This window comes from Geotrypetes seraphini, chromosome 3 (assembly GCF_902459505.1).
Source record: "Geotrypetes seraphini chromosome 3, aGeoSer1.1, whole genome shotgun sequence".
Taxonomy (NCBI): Eukaryota; Metazoa; Chordata; class Amphibia; order Gymnophiona; family Dermophiidae; genus Geotrypetes; species Geotrypetes seraphini.
Genome location: NC_047086.1, coordinates 129,122,356 through 129,142,782, shown reverse-complemented (window position 1 = coordinate 129,142,782; position 20,427 = coordinate 129,122,356). Strand labels below are relative to the sequence as shown.

Below are 20,427 nucleotides of genomic sequence, written 5' to 3'. Positions count from 1 at the left end.
GTCTCCAAACAGACATTGGAGGGACCTGGAACTGGAGCCACATCACACACCGGAGTTTCAGCCACCTGCCCCGCGGTAGCCACTGCCGCCATAAGATCCATCTGGACCGGTTGCCTGGCTGGTCCTGTGCCTTTACCACCAGCCTTGCTTCCTGCAGCCTGTTGCTTCCTAGGAGCCTGCTGTTTCCTAGGAGTCTGCTGCTTACCGGCACTCAAGGGAACCTGCGACCAGCCCGTCTTATCCTTCTTTTCCCCTTTCACACTCTGGTCACCCTTAGTACCAGTGTTCCATGCCCCACCCATACCTCCCCCCCCCCACAGAACTAGGTATCTCAATATCCCCTAAACCACCACACCCCCCCACTGAAAACTATCCCACACCCACACTGCCGTTCAAACAAAAATTGCCTCTCAATTCCCAAACAAATTCACAATATCCCCAACACACACCTCTCACCCCGCTGCTGCAAACCCCACTATCACTGCTACCAAGGATCTGCCTCCACCCTCAGGAAACCACCAGCCATACCGTACGGCCTGCCACACCACAGTACCCGATGAAACAAACCCCCCAACCCTCTCACCAAACACAAGCCCCACAACCAAGCCCGTTTGTTATAGGGCTTGTGTTTTTTTTTAACACAGATACAACTTGCCTAAATTGTCCACAATCTAACTCTTCCGCAGTCCCAGACACTAAAGCCACCAGACTGCGCTTGGCTCCACAATGTTGTCTAACAGTCAGCACCCCAGACTACATACTTAAGTTGTCCGTCTGAAGAATTATTGTAAACTCCCGCCTTCTCAAATGTCTAGCTCCGTCGACGCCAACAAGGAAGCCGACGTTCCACCCTCACAGCTCACTCGTGGTACTAGCGGCCCGATAATTATCTTAAGCCATTCGCTGTAATAGACCCGAGCTGCGGGCTCAGTGAAATGGGACCAAAAGAACGACAACTTATCTGACTGGGCCCAACCGACAACGAAGAGCAAATTGAAATATCCGCACCAAGACTGCCGCTGCCAACCGCAACTCCCTAACAAGTAAGGCCCAAAACCGAAGGAAAAACCCCCAAGTAAATAAATGTCTCCAACCCACCCAAAGACTGATAAATGTACTTAATTAAGCAAACTCAAATCCCTATACTCTCCCCTTGCTCTGTTGACTATTAACTTTGCCCACCAATTTCTTTCTCTCCTCTCCTATTGAAATTCCACCCCTTTTTCTTTCTTTCTTTCCCCAATCCCCTCACTCCTCTCACCCTCCAATCAAATCGTTCCCTTGTTACTATCCCCTTGACTCCTATACCTTTCCCCCCACCCCAAAGTACAAACCCCCTTTGCTAATTTACATTGCAGGCTTCGATGTCGCCCACTGTTAGTGGCCACCCAGATTAACTGCGTGGCCTTTATACTGTAGTTGTTCTCTTTGCTAATTTTTGTAAACCGTGCCAAGCTCTATTGTTTATAGAGAAGATGCGGTATATAAGCCTAAGGTTTAGTTTAGTTTGGAATTATAATCCAGTCAGAACTAATTTCTGCAATGTTTAGATTAGTCAAACAAAAACGCAAGGGTGGTGTCTTTTCAATCAGTGGTGAAGTCTTTATTTAACAAATAATAGTCCCACACTTATGCTAGCCACTATTCTAAGGAAAAAAAAAAGTCGGGTCAGCTATGCTATGCACAACCATGCTAGCTGCAATAGGATAAGCAGAAGTAGAAAAGCTAAGATCTCAGGCCATTTTCCCAGGTCTCTAACATCCATAACAGAAGCTCTAAACTTTGTAGTTCCTCTCAATCTTTTTCTCCCCAGCAGTCCAATCTCTTCCCCCTCCTCATTCCAACACCTATGCCTGCAGCTGTCAGCCCCCCCTGCAGCTCTACCTGGCCGAGTCATGCTCTGGGGTGCAGCTCATAGCTGCCCGCCTCAGACTGGTGGGAGATCAGCTGCAGGAGCTGACGATCAGCCGCTCAATGTGGCTCCCATGGCTCTATAGCAGTAGGAAGCTCTACTCTTACATCTGTCTCGTCACTCCGAGCACGGTCTTGTTGCTGCTGCAAGAGAAAAGGAGCTGAGATCTGACTACTGAATCTGTGAGGCCGATTTTTTTTTTTTTAATTTATATGAATCAATTTGAATTGATTCAGCTGAAGTGAATCGAGAATTGTGCAGCTCTACTACCAGTATGTCTTTTTTTTTTTTTACCTTAACTGCTATAGTTATTACTTTGGCAACATACTGTAGGTCAAATCGTCACGCCAATAATTTTATCTGAAACGGTCTGTTCCTTTTGACAATGTCAGTATGCTGCACTTGCCTTTCTCATTGGCAGCTGCTAGGCTACAGCAAATCCCTCCTCCCCTCTATCCTATTGGGCAGGCTATAGTGAAGGTGAGAGCAGTAACTAAGATACAGTAACACTTCTTCCCTGTATTTTCCTGTAACTCTGCAGCATAGAGTTTGCTTCCTCAGATCTACAGACTTACAAGGAAAAATAATGGCAGAGCTGGTGCCTATGCACATATGCCCAAGCACAACGTAAGAGGTCCTACACAGAAGGCAGGGCAAGAAAGAGGATATAAAGGGAGCCAAGGGGCAGAAAGAGGACTACATAAGGTAGGAGACCGGTGAAGCATAAAGGAAAAGTTTTCTTATAGAGGGAGAGGTATTGGGTAGTGGTCATAAATTTGTCAGTAAAATTACTGGAGTGTTATGAATATAATTTATGGGTCTGATCATCTTATACAAATTTAAAGCTTTTAAAAATGTGTTTAATAAGAAAATCAATTTTAAGTCTATAACCTGACTCAGTTCAATACTTTACCAACTCAGGACATCATCTCTGCATTGTGAATTACTGTACCAAGAAAGTCAAGTGGATATCCATTCACAACAAAAATAAAAATCCCTTATAAATAGCACTTAGAAGAAAATACCACCCTGGGTATGTAAGATCAGGATTCGACAACTTCAAATTTAAAATATGAATGGACCCATAATGAAAGGCAGTCCTGTGGTCTAGAACAATACAGCTTTTTTTCTTAGCTCTTTATGACAGCCCAACAACAGCGTAAACCATATTCACTGAGCAGCTCCTTTTCAAAGCAGAGAGACATGGCTTGTTAAAGAAGTTCCCATTTGTGACAGACTCTCTCTTTCAGCTTGGAAGAACCCAAACACATTATGAAGAGCTTTTTGGCGGAACAGAGCAGAATGAGATGAGATCAAGTTTTCCAGAGAGGGGGAAATGGTCTCTGCAGCAGAAAAATAAAACACAATACAGAAACAGAGTTTAGACGGGAATACAAGCCCAGAGATACAGTTGAGTAGAATGGCTAACTTACGGTTCCATAACGAAAGCGTGCGAGACATTGGTGCACCGACGATCGTGCGCTGGACTTCAGGGCGCCATGTTCAAAGTGTTTCTGTTATCGCTGTGAGTGGGGGTCGGGGGAAACTCTCCCAGTAAACTGACAAGTGTTTGCGCTCCCGTAGGGGTGTGGGTATAAACTGCATTTTTCCTTCGGTTTTCGGGTAATCGGCAGTTTTCAGTGTAGTGGGGGGTAGTCCCCCCCACACCTCCGCAAGGTGAGCGTGAACACTTGTTAGTTTACTGGGGAGGTTTCCCCCTTCTGAGCGCTAACAGGAACACTTAACGCAGCGTGCTGAAGTCCTGCGCGGGATTGTTGGCGCGGCAAAGTCCCACGCAGTTTTGATGTGTCACCATAACTTATAGATAATATGAAACAATGTACACAGTGACATATGTTACATACACATCCCAAAAAGTTTAATTTCTAAACTGTCCAGAGGGGAATTCACAGATCCAGGCCTGGGCTGCAAAAACCCAAGAGAATTGTACCGTTTAGGGCAGGGGTGTCAAACTCAATCACATTAAGGGGCCGAAATCTAAAACACAGGCTAAGTCGCAGGACAGACCCCACCCCCATAAAGCACAGTTACTTACTGTAACAGGTGTTATCCAGGGACAGCAGGCAGATATTCTTACATGTGGGTGACGTCATCCACGGAGCACCGGTACAGACAGCTGCTAAAGCGCTCTTGCACTTTAAGAACTTCAGAAAGTTCACAACTGACCGCACCGCGCATGTGCGAGTACCTTCCTACCTAATGTAGGCACATGGCTCCTCAGTTCAGATAGCCAGCTAAGAAGCCAACCCAGGGGAGGTGGGTGGGTTGTGAGAATATCTGCCTGCTGTCCCTGGATAACATCTGTTATCTGTAACTGTGCTTTATCCCAGGACAGCAGGAAGCATATTCTCACATGTTGGGGACTTCCAAGCTAACCAGAAATGGGATGGTGGAGGAGCTGGATGTTGGGAAAATAAATTCTGTAATACTGCTTGGCTGAAATGTCCATCCCATCTGGAATAGGATTCCAGACAGTAATGAGAGGTGAAAGTATGAACCGAGGACCAAGTAGCAGCTTTGGAAATCTCATCAATAGGTATAGAACAGAGAAAAGCCACTGAAACCGCCATAGCTCGAACCTTATGGGCTGTGACACAACCCTCCAGTTACAGCCCAGCCTGAGCATAGCAAAACAAGATGCAAGCAAAACAAAATGCAAGCAGTTGGAAATTGTCTTTTTAGAAATAGGATCAAAGGAGATAAAAAGTTGAGGAGACGATCTATGTGGTTTAGTTCTCTGCAAATTGTAGGCCAAGGCTCGTTTGCAGTCCAAAGTGTGAAGAGCTGTTTATCCAGAATGGGAATGAGGCTTGGGGAAAACACTGGAAGCACAATGGATTGAGATGGAACTCCGTGACCACTTTCGGCAAGAATTTTGGATGAGTACAAAGTACCACCTTATTATGATGAAATACAGTGAATGGTGGATCCGCTACCAAAGCTTGAAGTTCACTGACTTTATGAGCAGAAGTCAGAGAAATGAGAAAAACTACTTTCCAAGTAAGATATTTAAGATGAGCTGAAGACATTGGATCAAATGGAAGTTTCATCAGCTTAGCAAGTACATTAAGATCCCAAACCACTGGAGGTGGTTTGAGAGGTAGTTTGACATTGAATAGCTTTTCATATACTTGGAAACCACAGGATGAGCAGTGAGAGGTTTTCCATCCAATGGTTGAAGAAAAGCAGCAATTGTACTACGATGGACACTAATGGAAGTAGATTTGAGGCCAGACTGAAATAAATGGAGAAGATAATCCAGGACCAAAGATAAGGAGGTGGATTGTGGCTCCTGATGATGAAGATTGCACCAAGCAGAAAACCAAGTCCATTTTTGAGTATAACATTGTCTTGTGGCTGGTTTCTGGAAGCATCCAAGATGTCTCTGCCAAATTGCAAAAACTGAAGGTCAGGTATGTCAGCCCAAGAGATACCAAGCTGTCAGATGCAAAGACTGTAGGTTGGGGTGAAGAATAGAACCATGACTCTGTGTAAGAAGAGATGGAAAAATTGGTAGTAGAAGTGGCTCCCTGATGCTGAGTTGAAGCAGAAGGGAGAACCAAGGTTGTCTGAGCCACTGAGGAGCTATTAGAATCATGGTGGCAGATTCCTGTTTGAATTTGACAAGCGTTTTGAGAATTAATGGAAATGGAGGAACTTGTTTGTCTAGTCCAGGAGAAAAGCATACCTCCAGGCGATGAGGAGAGTACAATCTGGAACAGAACTGGGGCAGCTTGTTGTTGTGGGGAGATGCAAAAAGGTCTATCTGAAGTGTTCCCCACTGAGAAAATATTGGATGGAGAGCTGCTGGGTTCAGGGGCCATTTGTGAGGTTGAAGAATTGTCCAATTCCAAATCTTTTGAGCTTCTTGGCAGAGAAGAGATCCTGTTCCTCCCTGCTTGTTCACGTAGTACATGGCTACCTGATTTGGAAGAAGATGCTGGAAAGCCTTGAGAGAATTGAAAAAAAAAACGCTCTGAGTTACCAATAGATTTATGTGATGGCGACGATCTGAGACAGACCACAGACCTTGAGTTCGGGAACCATCTAGCTGAGCTCCCAAAGCATAGGTTGATGAAACTGTCATGAAAACCTTCTGATGAGGAGGTGTTTGAAACAGCAAACCTCTGGAAAGATTGGAAGACAGCATCCACTACTGAAGAGATTGTCGTAGAGAAGATATTACTGTAATGTGCTGGGAAAGCGGGTCAAGAGCCTGCGACCACTGAGAAGCCTGCGACCACTGAGGGATCCATAGGTGTAGTCTGGTAAAAGGAGTGACGTAAACTGTAGATGCCATGTGACCTAGAAGAACCATCATGCACCTCGTTGAGAGTGAGTTGTATCAAAGCATCTTGGACGTTTCTGAGGAAGAAACGCCCTGAGTTGAATCTATGAACTGAAGAGTCTGAGAAGGCTGCAGCTGAGATCTGGGGAAGTTGATTTTGAATTCCAAGTGTTGCAGGAACAATATAGTCTGTTATGTCGCTATAATAACACCTTAAGACAAAGGATCCTTGATGAGCCAATCGTCTAGATAGGGATATACTTGAAAGCCATGATCCCGCAAGGCTGCTGTCACCACCATCATACACTTGTTGAAAACCCTGGGAGAAAGGTAGAACCTTGCATTGGTGGTCAAGTGGGGTATTTTAATGCTTGGGTCGCAGTGGTTGGTGCAGCAGGAGAGAGTGGACATCTCTCCTGCTGCAGGGGGGTGGTCGGGTTGCGGCGGTTAGTGCAGCAGGAGAGAGTGGGCATTTCTCCTGCTGCAACGGCTGGTTCAGTGGGGATTTTAGGACAGCGTGAGTGTGGGCATCTCTCCTGCTGTTGTTGTGTATATGTGTGTGGGGGGTTCCTTGACAGCGTTTTTTTCTGCGCATGTACCAATCGCTATCATCAGCGATGGGCATAAGCAAATTTAGCGAATCTTTGCTGCTGTCTGCCAATCTCATTTACATTCTCGTTTTTTTGAGAATGTCTCGTTTTTTTAGATTCGCTATGAAAATGGCTGTGTTAGCAGACTGTCGCTTTTTAATGTGGATTTTTGAGACTCCTGGCCTCAGTGGCCCAGAGAACTCAAGTGAAAAGGATTAGAGAGTTGTGTGGGGACAGAAATCAAGCCCATGCCCGATAGACTCAAACCTGTCCCTGCTCGTTCCCGCTGGCATCAAACCTGTCCCACCTGTCACCGCTGGAATCAAATCAGTCTCTATAAACTTCAGAAGTAGTTATTTCATTTAATTACGCCACTGAATTAAAGGCTCTGGTAGAGACCCATTTACAAATAAGCAAAAACACTTTATTAATTTGGGAAATATTAATTAGGAAGAATACATACTTTGTAAATGGGTCTCTACCACAGCCTCTAATGTAAATATAAAATATAAGTACTCAGCTGATGATGACCCCCAAGCTATGTCAGCAGATGGCCGGGGGATCCCTTTTGCCAAGCTTGGCATGCAGCAGTAGCATCCCTGAGTCACAGATGCTGGCACCTCAGTGGCTCAGGGATGCTGCCATCAACTGCTGCGCTTGGTGGAGGGGAGTTCTGGCTGTCTTTGGAGGAGGTCCTTAGCTGGTGGTGCTTGGGGATCCCCCACCAACCAACGCAAAGGTCAGCAGGTACTGTAGAAATAAAATCAGAAATACATTTCCTTTTCTTTTGAACACAATACAAAGACATCTGCTATATACATTTCCCAAAGCTAACATATTTCAGTCAATAAATTAATTTTTTACCTTTGTTGTCTGGAGACTTATTTTTCTATTAAGTTGGTCCCAGTTTCTCTTTTTTCCGCTTTCTCTTCTTCTGTTGCTGTCCATTGGTTCCTCCTAACATGGTCCAGCATTTATCTTTCTCTCATCCCCTTGACCTTGTGCAGCATTTTTCTTCCCTGGCCACCAACCCCATGCCCAAAATTTCTCCTTCTATCACCCCTCTCCAGCACCATGTCACATCTCTCCCTCCATTCCTTCCACCACTATGTCCAACATTCCTCCCTCTTGCATCCCTTTCAATCTGTCCCACTGTTCCCTTTCCACCACCACATTTCTCCCTCTCATCTTTCTTTTCCCTGTGAATCTGTACCTCACTCCCTCCCTATGACCAAAAGTTTTCCTCTTTCTTCCATTCTCTTTCCCTCTCACTGACACACACACGCCCAACAATTCTCCTTTTCCAATCTAATCTAATCTAATCCTTAGATTTGTATACCGCATCATCTCCACGTTACCTCAGCATCTCTTTCCCTCCCTTCCTCCATCCTATATCCCAGGTTCGTTCCTCCTTCCTCCTTCTGTGTCCAAAAATGCGCTCCCTCCCTCCCTTCTATGTCCCACATTTGGGCTCCTCCCATGTCCCAACATGTTCCCTCCTCGGTCCAATGTGCGTGAACTAGCTCGCTTGCTCCCTCCTTTTCTTCCCCCCTCCTGCAAGACGGTACTAGAAATATCCTCCTTCCTTCCTTTCAGCCATAGGCCCTGCACACACATGTGGTTGACACAAAGCCTTCCCTCAGACGTCAGCTCTGATGTCGGGGAAAGACTTCCGGGTCGGCTACAGGTGGTGTGCTGGGAGCACTGCGCAGTTGCACCAAGATATTTGAGCCCCTCGTGTCCACATGCTTCCAACCCCACAGGATCCTTGTGAACCAAGGGGGTGTCCCCACAGGATTCCAGCGGGATTTCCATCTTCCCCGTTCCCATGCAGCTCTCTAAAAAAGATCCAGAAAACAACTGATGCTCCCAGGTAAGAAAAGAGGCTAGAGATGGCCCAACATTGACAAAATTAAAACAAAGTCAGGAGAAATACAGGAACACGATAAAAAACAAAGAATTATGACAAACCCTAAGAAAAATAAGGATTAGAAGGCACAAAATGTTGAAGAGTTTGATGCACTGAAGAGAAAACTGAAGAGACAGCTTCTCAGCTCCACAGAAAATGAAGAATTGATGGTCCCATGAGCCAATAAGCAGGAAGGCACCAGCACGCGCGTAGTACGGGCACTGCCTTAAAATTTAAAAAGGGACAGTATACTTGGTAGTGTCCGTACCGGGTTTTGTGGATGAAGTCACCCACATGTGATATTATACCTGCTTGTCTTAGGAGTAAACTAGTTTCTACTACTGGCAAGAACTGGCAGTTGGACTTAAACTTTGACCTGGCATATGCTTCCTACCCAATATTTGCAAGCTACTGTATCTAGAATCATCATGCAATGAAGTTACATTACACTCTTACCTTCACAACTGATAATAGCTTCTGTTGGAAGAGAACGTGCGATGTCACCATAAACCAGTTTTACCTTGAAACAGACTGTGCGGTTTTCCCATTCCACATTGTAAGCAAAAGATAGCAAATTACACAAGGAATTTCTGTGTAAGGTCCCAGAAAGCAGAGTGTCAGAACTGTCCTATCAAAACCAAAACACAAAAGGGCAGACATTATACAAAGAGATCTATTTTGGAAAGATGACCATCAATAGTGAGAATTTAGTATAACAGAAACCCACGATGAACCTCAATGTTATTTTCTTTTTTTTTTCTTGCCTTATTAGAGGAGAAAGCTAAACATAGTATCTCTGAACTGCAACAAGCAGATCTCCACTAAGCTAAAGGGACCATGGAATTATTTTACCCAAGAACTCTGAAAGCTAATCCAAGCTGCAGCAGTCATTACAGAACTCCAGGTGCCTAGGGATGAACAAAAAAAGCTAAAATCTCTTGCTACAATTTTGTTTATATTTAACTTCCCTCTGTACCAAGTTTCCAAGTTTCTTTGTTACTTAAATACCACCTATCAATGGAGATTATCTAAGCAGTTTTTACATTCAGGTACTCAAACATTTTATCTGTCCCAGTGGGCTCACAATCCTTCTAACCTATCCGGGGCAATGGAGGGTTAAGTGACTTGCCTAAGGTCACAAGGAGAAGCGCTAGGCTTGAAACCATCTCCAATCTTTATTTTCCTTATGCACAGAATGGAAGGAAATATTCTATTCAGTATAATATTCTCTTCAGTATAAAGAGAGACACAAGTCTTGACAAATGGGTTTCTTCCCTTCCCTTCACCTATGAAGATTGCAGAAGGCATCATCTACATTTTTCAACTCCACCTCCTTGTGTCACTAGCATTTATGCAATTCCCAGAGACCCCCTAAAGGTTTGCCTATAGTTAGAAACATAGAAACATAGAAAGATGACGGCAGAAAAGGGCCAAGGCACATCTAGTCTGCCCACTCTATAGACCCTCCCCTTAAGATTAGCCAATGTTTTACCCTGACCCACGTAGGGATCCCACATGGGCGTCCCATTTATTCTTAAAATCTGGCACGCTGCTGGCCTCGATTACCTGTACTGGAAGCTTGTTCCATTGATCAATCACTCGCTCCGTGAAGAAATACTTCCTGGTGTTGCCGTGAAATTTTCCGCCCTTGAGTTTGAGCGGGTGCCCCCTTGTGGTTGAGGGGCCTCTGAGAAGGAAAATGTTATCTTCCACTTCTATACGTTCGATGACGTATTTAAACGTCTCAATCATGTCTCCCCTCTCCCTGCGTTCCACGAGAGTGTAGAGCTGCAAATTGTTTAGTCTTGCTTCGTACGAGAGACCTTTAAGCCCTGAGACCATTCTGGTGGCCATCCTTTGGACCGACTCGACCCTCTGCATATCTTTGCGATAATGTGGCTTCCAGAATTGCTCGCAGTATTCCAGATGAGGTCTCACCATGGTCCTGTATAATGGCATTATGACAGCAGGCTTTCTGCTGACGAAACTTTTACGGATGCAACCCAGCATCTGCCTTGCCCTTGAGGAAGCCTTCTCCACCTGATTGGCAGATTTCATGTCTGCACTAATGATTACTCCTAAATCTCGTTCTGCTGAAGTCCTGGTCAAGGTCTCCCCGTTCAAGGTATAAGTTCTGCACGGGTTTCTGCTACCCAGGTGCATGACCTTACACTTTCCAGCATTGAAGCCCAGCTGCCAGGTTGAGGACCAGCATTCCAATGTACGCAGGTCCTGCGCCATAATATCTTGTAGACTGCCCTCGCTTACCATATTACATAGTTTGGTGTCGTCGGCGAATAATGTTACTTTACCTTGAAGCCCTTGAGTCAGATCTCCTATGAATATGTTGAAGAGGAGCGGACCCAAGACCGAGCCCTGCGGCACCCCGCTGGTCCCCGATGTCTCAGAGAAAGTACCGTTAACCATCACCCTCTGAAGTCTGCCACTCAGCCAATCATTGACCCATGCCGTCAGAGTCTCTCCTAACCCCATCGATTTCATCTTGTTTAACAGTCTGCGGTGTGGGACGCTGTCAAAAGCTTTACTGAAGTCTAGGTACACTATGTCCAGTGAATCTCCTTCGTCCAGTCTTTTTGTTACCCAGTCAAAGAAGCTGATGAGGTTTGATTGGCAGGACATACCCTTGGTGAATCCATGTTGATTGGGGTCCCGTAGATTCCCTTCGTCCAAGACCATGTCCAATTGGCGTTTGATCAATGTTTCTATGAGTTTGCATACTATCGATGTCAGACTCACCGGTCTGTAATTTGCAGCCTCTGTCCTGCAACCCTTTTTGTGTAGAGGAACGACGTTAGCTGTTTTCCAGTCCAAGGGGACTGTCCCTGTACTCAGTGAGAGATTGAAGAGCACGGCTAACGGTTCTGCCAGGACATCACCTAACTCCCTGAGCACTCTGGGGTGCAGATTGTCCGGTCCCATGGCTTTGTCCACCTTGAGTTTGTTAGCTCAAAGTAAACCTCGCTGGGTGTGAATTTAAAATTCCGAAACGGGTCTTTTGTGTTTGACTGTGGCTTCAATTGAGGGCCGGACCCTGGCGCCTCGCAAGTGAAGACCAAGCAGAAGTATTCATTTAGTAGTTCAGCCTTTTCGGGATCCGATTCTGCGTAATTCCCGTCCGTTTTTTTCAGGCGTACTATCCCGTCTGTGTTTTTTTTCCTGTCACTGATATACCGGAAGAAGGATTTGTCCCCTTTCTTAATGTTGTTTGCTAGAGTTTCTTCCACTCGAAGTTTGGCCTCCCTGACTGCCGTTTTGACCTCTGTGGACTTGATCCTGTGTAGCAGTTGATCTTCACTTTTCCCCGTGCGTTTGAAGGAAGCAAATGCGTTTTTCTTCTCCTTAACGAGACGTGAGATCTCTGCGGTGAACCACTGGGGTTTGTCTTTTCTTCGCCGTTTATGTGATGGTTTTATGTAACGGCCGGGTTGCCTCGTGTATGACAGATTTCAGGGATGACCACATATCCTCCACATTCCCTGTCTCAGTTTGGACCTGGAGCGCCTGATGGATGAAAACTCCCATGCGTGCAAAGTCTGTTCCTCGGAAGTTGAGTACCTTTGTTTTAGTGTTTGATCTATGGAAACCTTTCCTCAGGTGGAACCATACCATGTTATGATCGCTGGAGGCTAGCTTATCTCCTACGAAGACTTCTGAGACGCTTTCCCCATTGGTGAGTACTAGGTCAAGGATCGTTTGGGCCCTAGTGGGCTCCATTACCATTTGATTGAGGCGTGTTCCTCTTATGGAGGCTAATAGCCTCTTGCTGCCGCTGGTTGTTGCTGAAGGTGTGCTCCAGTCTACATCCGGCATATTGAAGTCTCCCATTAGTACAACGTCCCCCCGTAGAGCGATATTTTCTATGTCTTCGATTAGTTCTGTGTCCTTGTCTTCCGGTTGTCTTGGAGGTCTATATACCACACCAAGATACAGGCATTTTTCTCTCCCTCTGGCCAGGTTCACCCAGAGGGATTCCCCGGTGTACTTAACGTCCGTGATTCTGGTGGTTTTGATGCCTTCTTTAATGTATAGCGCTACCCCTCCGCCTAACCTGCCCTCTCTGTCTCGACGAAGTAAACTGTAACCCGGTATAGCCATATCCCACCCATGAGAGTCCTTGAACCAGGTCTCGGATATCGCCACCACATCTAGGTCGGCATTCACTATCTCGGTCTCCAATTGCAGAATTTTATTGCCCAAACTGTGTGCATTGACATACATGGCCCTCCTTCCCTTGTGTTTGCTAGGGCTGTCATGCGTATTATGGGTGCTTACCTTGGGCTCAGAAGGGCGGTTGTGTCTCGCCTCCACAGGATGATTCCTTACTGCTCTGGAATGTGAGTGGATACCCTCCCCCAACTTACCTAGTTTAAAGCCCTGCGAAGTAGGCGGGCTAGACGGTGTCCAAGTACGTTTTTACCTCTTCTGGTCAGGTGAAGTCCGTCCGGTCCCTGCAGTCCCTGGAGTGCCTTTCCATGGTCCAGGAATCCAAAGTTCATCTCTATGCACCAGTTGCAAAGCCACTCGTTGGTACGTTGGATGCGTTCTTCCCTGGCTCTTCCTCTGTCTCTAACTGGGAGGATGGATGAGAAGACCACCTGTGCACCTGTTTGCTTCAGCTTCCTACCCAGGGCTCTGAAGTCATCGGGTATGTTCTCTGAGGTGTTCCTTGCAGTGTCGTTTGTACCTATATGGATAAGAAGCATAGGGAAATGGTCATTAGGTTTTAGTAGTTTATCGAGACAGGTGGTGATGTCACGAATCCTGGCTCCAGGGAGACAGCAGACCTCCCTTGACCTCCCTTCTCTGAACTCGTTGAATCGAAGAACAGTATGTCTTGATAGCTCACAGACCAGCATCTGGAAACACACATATATATCTGAGACTTAAAGTAGGCTAAGTAACAATCTGACAGAGTGGGCCGTCAAGACTAATGCTGCTTTAGAATGGAAAGAAGATTATCATGGTAAGAACCTAATCTCTCCTTCCTGTGCAAAAGAGATACGAGTCTTGACAAGTACGACCAATGCAATCCACTGAGTATAGGGCGGGGCAGATGAGCCTGCTGCGAGCACTGAGGACCCAAAAGTGGTACCCAGTTGTTCTGCCACATCCACTCTGTAAAACTTTGTAAAAGTATGAAGGGTGGACAATGCAGCTGCCTTATAAATCACCTTGGGCAGAACTGCCCGGCACTCTGCCCATGAAGAGGCCACTGGTGGAATGTGCTTTCAAAGAAATCAGCAGCTGTTTATCACTCCAAATAGCCATGTAAATCCATCTGGAAATGGACGCCTTCGAGGCAGGCTTTCCCCATCTGCTAAGGTTGTTTAATACAAAAAGATGATCTGAAAGACAAAATTCATTTGTTACCTCAAGATAATGGAGAACTCACCTCACATCCAGTAACATCAAAACTTTGTCCCTTTTCTTTATGCCTGTGGCATGGAATGCCAGAAGCTGAACTTCCTGATTTACATGGAAGGCTGAGATCATTTTTAGTAGAAAGGAAGACACAGTGCACAAAGACATACCCGCCTCTGTAAATCTGAGAAAAGACTCTCTATATGATAGAGCCTGAAGCTCCGAAATGCTTCTCACTAAGGCGACAGCCACTAGGAAAACAGTCTCGACTGTAAGATCCATCAGTGATGCATTCTATAAGGGTTCATAAGGAGCCTTATAGAGGGCCTGTAGAACAATATTAAGATTCCACGTAGGGAATAGATGTCTCACAGGAAGATGCAACTGCAATGCTCCTTTCAGGAATCTGGTTATGTCAGGATGGGAAGCTAAAGACCCTTTCTCCACTTGAGTTCTAAAGCATGAGAGGCCCGCCACCTATACCAAGAGTGAACCAACCACCAGGTCCGTTTCAAGACCATCCTGAAGGAATGATAGGATTACGGATATTGAAACCACATATGGCTCTACCTTCTGATCAGCACACTAGCACTGAAAAGTCTTCCAGTACTTACCATAGACTCCAACTGGCTTCTTGGATCGTAGCAGAGTTATGACTACTACCGAATATCCTTTTTGTGCTAAGGCTGCACACTCAAGAGCCAAGCCTTAAGACCAAAGTATTCCAGATCCTCCAGGGCAATTGGTCCCTGTGACAGAAGTGTTGGAAGCCTGAGGTACTAGATCTGCATACCACAGACAACACGGCCGATCCAGTGCCACCCGAATCACCAACCTGTGATGAGTAGCTATTCTTTGAATGACCCAGCCTACCACTGGTCATGGGGGAAACATGTACAACAGCTCTCTTGTTGGCCCAAGGTTGAACTAAGACATCCATACCAGCAATTCTCGACTCGAATCGCTGGCTGAAGTATGAAAAGACTTTCTTGTCCGTCAATCGTTAGCCTTCCCCAGCACTTTATAATTTTGATGAAAGTACTCTAGGACAAAGATCACGCCCCTGGATCTAGGGGCTGGCGACTGAGAAAGTCGGATTGCACATCGTTCACTCCTGCTACATACATCGGCAAAATGGCTTCTAGATGGGCTATCGCCCAACAGAATAACTGGGCCTCCAGTTTTAACAAAGCACACTTAGTGTTTCCTTGTCTGTTGATGTATGCCACCGCTGTGGCATTGTCCAAGAAATTACTGACTGCTTTGTCTTCCAGAAACTTTTCAAAGGTTCACAGTGCTAGCTGAATGCCTCTGAGTTCCAATCTGTTAATGGACCAGTTTCTCTGAGAGGGTAACCAGTGGCCCTGAACTAGATGACCCTCTCAATAACATACCATAACATAAATCTTTATTTATATACTGCAAAGCCTTTTGGTTCGAGGCAGTTTCAGGAAAAATGGCTGAGGAGAATCAGTGAGCTACAGCAATGGAGAGAGGATTGAAAATTGTATAGATTGCATAAAGGTTAAGCAAGATTTTATAAAGACGGAGATAAATAAATAGGTAGGAATGTTCAATGATCTTTCCACCATAAACTAAACTAAACTAAATCTTAGGTTTGTATACCGCATCATCTCCACATTCGTAGAGCTCGGCACGGTTTACAGGAGATGGGATGGAAAGGAACTACAATGAAGGTAGAGGTTTGCAGGAGATGGGATAGAAAGGAACTACAATGAGGGGTTAGAGGTCCAAGTATGAAGAGTTTTTAGAGGACTTAGAATGCCAGAGATTGAGTAAGTATCAGATTTTAGAGAATAGCCAGGTCTTCAGATGTTTGCGGAAAAGTTGGAGAGAGCTCAGGTTCCGAAGAGGGGAGAAAAGGTTGTTCCAGAGCTCGGTGATTCTGAAGGGAAGGGAAGTCCCTAGTTTTCCTTTATGAGAAATGCCTCTTAATGAGGGGAAGGATAGTTTTAATTTGTTGGTGGATCTGGTGGTATTAGGGTTTGAGGAGTTCCAAGAAAGAGGGATACATGGTGGGAGGATCCCATGTAGGATTTTGAAAGCTAGACAGGTGCATTTAAAGTGGACCCTGGCAATTATCGGTAGCCAGTGAAGCTTGGACAGAAGTGGAGAGACATGGCCAAATTTACTTTTTGCGAAAATCAGCTTGGCCGCGATATTCTGGATCCGCTGGAGTCTATGAAGGTTTTTCTTAGTTAGGCTTAAGTAGATAGAGTTGCAATAGTCCAATCTGGAAAGGATGATGGATTGGACAAGGACGGTAAAATGATTTTGATGGAAACATGATCTAACTTTCCTCAGCATGTGAAGGCTGAAAAAGCATTTTTTTTACCAGGGAATTGAGGTGGTTGTTGAAGGACAGTGTAGAATCAATAATGACGCCCAGAACTTTGCTTGAGAACTCAAGCTGCAGAGAGGGGCCAGAGGGCAGAGAGATGGAGGAGAGTAGTTGGTCTAGTTTTGGACCAAGCCAAAGGAATCTTGTTTTGGACTCGTTTAGTTTCATTTGAACAATGTGGGCCCAGGATTGAAGGTTCATTATACAGGAGGTTATGTTCTCTGAAAGGTTGAAGAGGTTCGAATCAGTCTCGAGGAGGACGAGGATGTTGTCAGCATAAGTGTAAATTGTTTCAAGGGGGGATAGGTGGAGGAGTTTTAGGGAGGTCATATAAATGTTGAAAAGGATGGGGGATAGGGGTGAGCCTTGCGGGACTTCACATATCGGTTTCCAGGGGGAGGATGAGTTGCCATTCATGTTGACAGAGTAGGAACGAGAACGTAGGAATTTTGAAAACCAATCTAGGACTGTGGAGTTAATGCCTATCTCAGAGAGTTGGTAAACGAGAATATCATGATGGACAACGTCGACAGCGGCGGAGAGGTCAAATTGTAAGAGGACGGCAAACTTATTTCGAGAATGAAGTTGTTGAACCTTTGAGATCAAGGAGGTCAATAGGGATTCAGTGCTGAAGTTGGGACGAAAGCCATATTGGTAGGGAAGAAGGATAGAGAATCTATTTAAATATGATGAGAGTTGGGTAGATATGATAGACTCTAGCATCTTGGTTAAGAGAGGGATATTTGCTATTGGGAGATAGCTGGATGGTGTGGAATGGCATCACACACCAGTATCACCCAAGAGGAAATGCGGATAGATTACCTTGGACAGCATCTTCGTCCAGAATCACCACCGCAGACTGATGCGCTTCTACCATCCAGGGCAACTGCATCTGGAGTGGATCCATTTGCGGAAACCAGTGGGATAGTACTGCACTCTGAAGACATAGATGAGCTTTCATAAAAAGTACTACGTCTATGGTTACTATCATGGACTGCAGCAACATCAGGTTGCGCCAAGCCATAGGAGCTGATATTGTCAGGATCTCCAAAATCTGGCATCTTGGCTTCAGTTTGCATGCTTCTGAAAGGAACACACGGCCTTCTGCTGTGTTGAAAAGAATCCCCAGGTACTCTAGGGATTGGATTGTTGTCGCTGAGTTGCCCTTTGAGGGTTCTAAGGGGTTTTATTCCCCATCACATGAGCTTCCTGTGACTAAGACCCTGGAGGGACGACAGGAGGCTAAGCCCAGCACTCACACCCCCCCCTCACTTGCCCTGTGGCACATGGATGCTCCTCATCCGGCCATCCAGCCCAAAACTTGCATGATACAAGGTAGAAATGCCTAGGGATTCCATAGAAAATCGTTTATTATAAAAAACGAGGTGTTACTGGAAAATCCAAGGTGGCCGCCATAGCAGCATTTTAGTGCCAGAAAAATTGCCTTGAGAGCTATATATTAAAAAAAATTCAGAAATTCAAAAATTCAGAAAAGGTTTTTTGGGAGGAGGGGGACCCTTTAGGAAGCTCCCAAGACCCTCAAAAGTCTAGTTCTTGAACCACCCCAAATCTCCCATAGACAGTAATAGAACTGTATTCAGAATTGCTTGGTGCTTTGCCTGTATCAGCTCACACTGCAGCTGGACAACGGAGATTTGTGCCTCAGACAAGCATACAGGATTCTTCAGCCACTCTGAGAGCCTTAAACCCTTGACTCCACTTGCTCCTCTTGTGTCTTCGGGGGGAATGCAGTCAGCACCCACTACAGTCCTTTGGACCAACACAGGGCCACCTGGCTTGTGCTCAAGAACCTGAAAAATCAAGGGCAAACCAAATTCCAAGGGGAACACACCCCAAGCTATCCTAAGAATTAGTGTAGGCCAGTTAGGTAAATACCCTGCAAAAGGGTTGTGCTCCCCACCAGCTACAGCCCTCTGATCCAGAGACTATCTTCTCCCAGGCAGAGCTGTCCTGAGAACCTCTATAGGACTAGGAAGCCTAAAAAGTCATATAAAAACCCAAAAATAATAAATCAGATGCAGAACAGATGAAAAGATACCTTCTCAACTTGCCTGCAAAAGGAAAAACTGAGGAGCCGAGACCCTGCCTAGTGACACAAGGAGGTAGAGTTGAAAAATGTAGAAGCCTTCTACAATCTTCACCGGTGTATGGAAAAAACACACTTGTCAAGACTCGCTTCTCTTGTTCTAGAAATTAGCCTTAATAAATTGAGCCCTAGAGCAGCAGTGGTATACCTTGGAGGGAATCCCTCCCCTCCCTACCCCAGAATGCTCTTCACCTTTAGTGGAGGCAAAAGGGTAAAGTGGGGGGGGGGAATCACTGCTGGCTCCTAAGTTTTTAGCCTAGTTCCTCCAGGTCTGGCATTGGGCCTAGCTATCACATGAAGAAGGCCCCCCAAGGACAGTTAAGATATAAAATAATTTGTATTTTGGTTACTCTCCTGCTTAAGGCTTTACTGACAACCTATCAGCAGAGGATTGATGGAGGAGCAGAATCATCCAAGCACATTAAAAATGTACAGGTTATTCTCACCATAATACAAGGGGGGTCTTCATAAAGTTTCCACACTTATTTATTTATTTATTTTTTTAAATATTTTATTTATAAATTTTTCATTCTTACAATAATTTAATTTTACATAAACTTCAATTAATACATGAAAAATTGTGATTACAAGTAATTCATCTTATCACATAAAATATAACCCTCCCCTTTCTTCATTTCTTAAATCCATATAATATACATTCCCACCCTTCCCCAATCTAATATATCCATTACTAATGTGCTATGAAACCTGATCATTGGAATATCGAGTCAATGGTTCCCAAATTTTCTTAAAATTATGAATATTTCCCTGTTGTAATGCTATTGTTTTTTCCATTTTGTATATATGACAGACTGAATTCCACCAAAATGTAAAATTTAATTTGGTGTAGTCCTTCCAATTTTGAGTTATTTGTTGCATGGCGACCCCTGTCAATATTAATAATAGTGTGTTATTGTTTGCTGAAATCGGACTCTGAGTTCTCATTGCTGTACCAAATAGTATAGTATCATATGAGAGTCCTACATGATTTTCTAGTAGTTCATTAATTTGGGGCCAAATTAGTTTCCAAAATGCATTTATACAGGGACAAAAAAAATGAAGTGATCTAATGTTCCGACTTCTACTCTGCAATGCCAGCATCTATTAGATCTAGTACTATCTATTTTTTGTAAACATGTAGGGGTCCATAAAGTTCTATGTAACAAAAACAACCAAGTTTGACTCATAGATGCTGACTTTGTAGATCTTAATCTCCAGGACCAAAATCGTGGCCATTGAGATTCAGAAATTGTCTGACCAATCTCAATACTCCAAATATCCCTAAGTCCAGTTTTCTTTTTTTTGTTTAAAAATCCATTTAACAAGGTCCAGAAGTTTCTTTTGAACTTCCTAAACCTTTGAATTTAACAGAAGTCCTTGAAACTTCAGTGGATGAAGTAATTTGTCGTACTACACTTGTGGTGGCGTTTGTTTTTCAACAAGACAAAGAGGCACTTCTTAGACTGTTTTTCAGGTTGAAAGAAGTGACCTTTTTGGACAGTAAGATCAGTATGTTTCCAGACATCTCAAAAGCAACTCAGACCAGACGGAAGAGGTTCCTTGAACTGAGACAGTTTGTAATACAGTTGGGGGCTAAATACCAATTGAGATATCCTTGTAAATGTAAGATCCTTTTGGATCAACATTCATACATATTCTTTGAACCCTCACAATTACAATTTTTTCTTGAAGGAAAGGGAATAACAACTTCAAATATCTCTGAAGGGAATGTAGGATCAATCCCATAGTAATGTAAGAAGAAGATGTACTCTACAAATATGGTTTATTGAATTAATTCATTATATATCTCTCACAAATGTGAATTGTTTCTCCTCCAGAACCCAGAATGTGGACTA

At 44.6% G+C, this 20,427-nt stretch overlaps 1 protein-coding gene across 2 annotated transcripts in view; it reads right to left on the bottom strand.

Moving 5' to 3' along the window:
• Nucleotides 1-2,056: 2,056 nt before the first annotated feature.
• CENPO (centromere protein O) overlaps nt 2,057-20,427 on the bottom strand; it is a 74,443-nt gene continuing 56,072 nt past the window's right edge. For both annotated transcript variants that reach the window (XM_033939295.1, XM_033939296.1), the window contains 2 exons: nt 9,177-9,348; nt 2,057-3,255 (listed from right to left, as the gene is read on the bottom strand). In XM_033939295.1, coding sequence (XP_033795186.1) covers nt 3,101-3,255; nt 9,177-9,348 — 327 coding nt within the window. In that variant the 3' untranslated portion in view covers nt 2,057-3,100. The remainder of the gene's footprint in view (nt 3,256-9,176; nt 9,349-20,427) is intronic.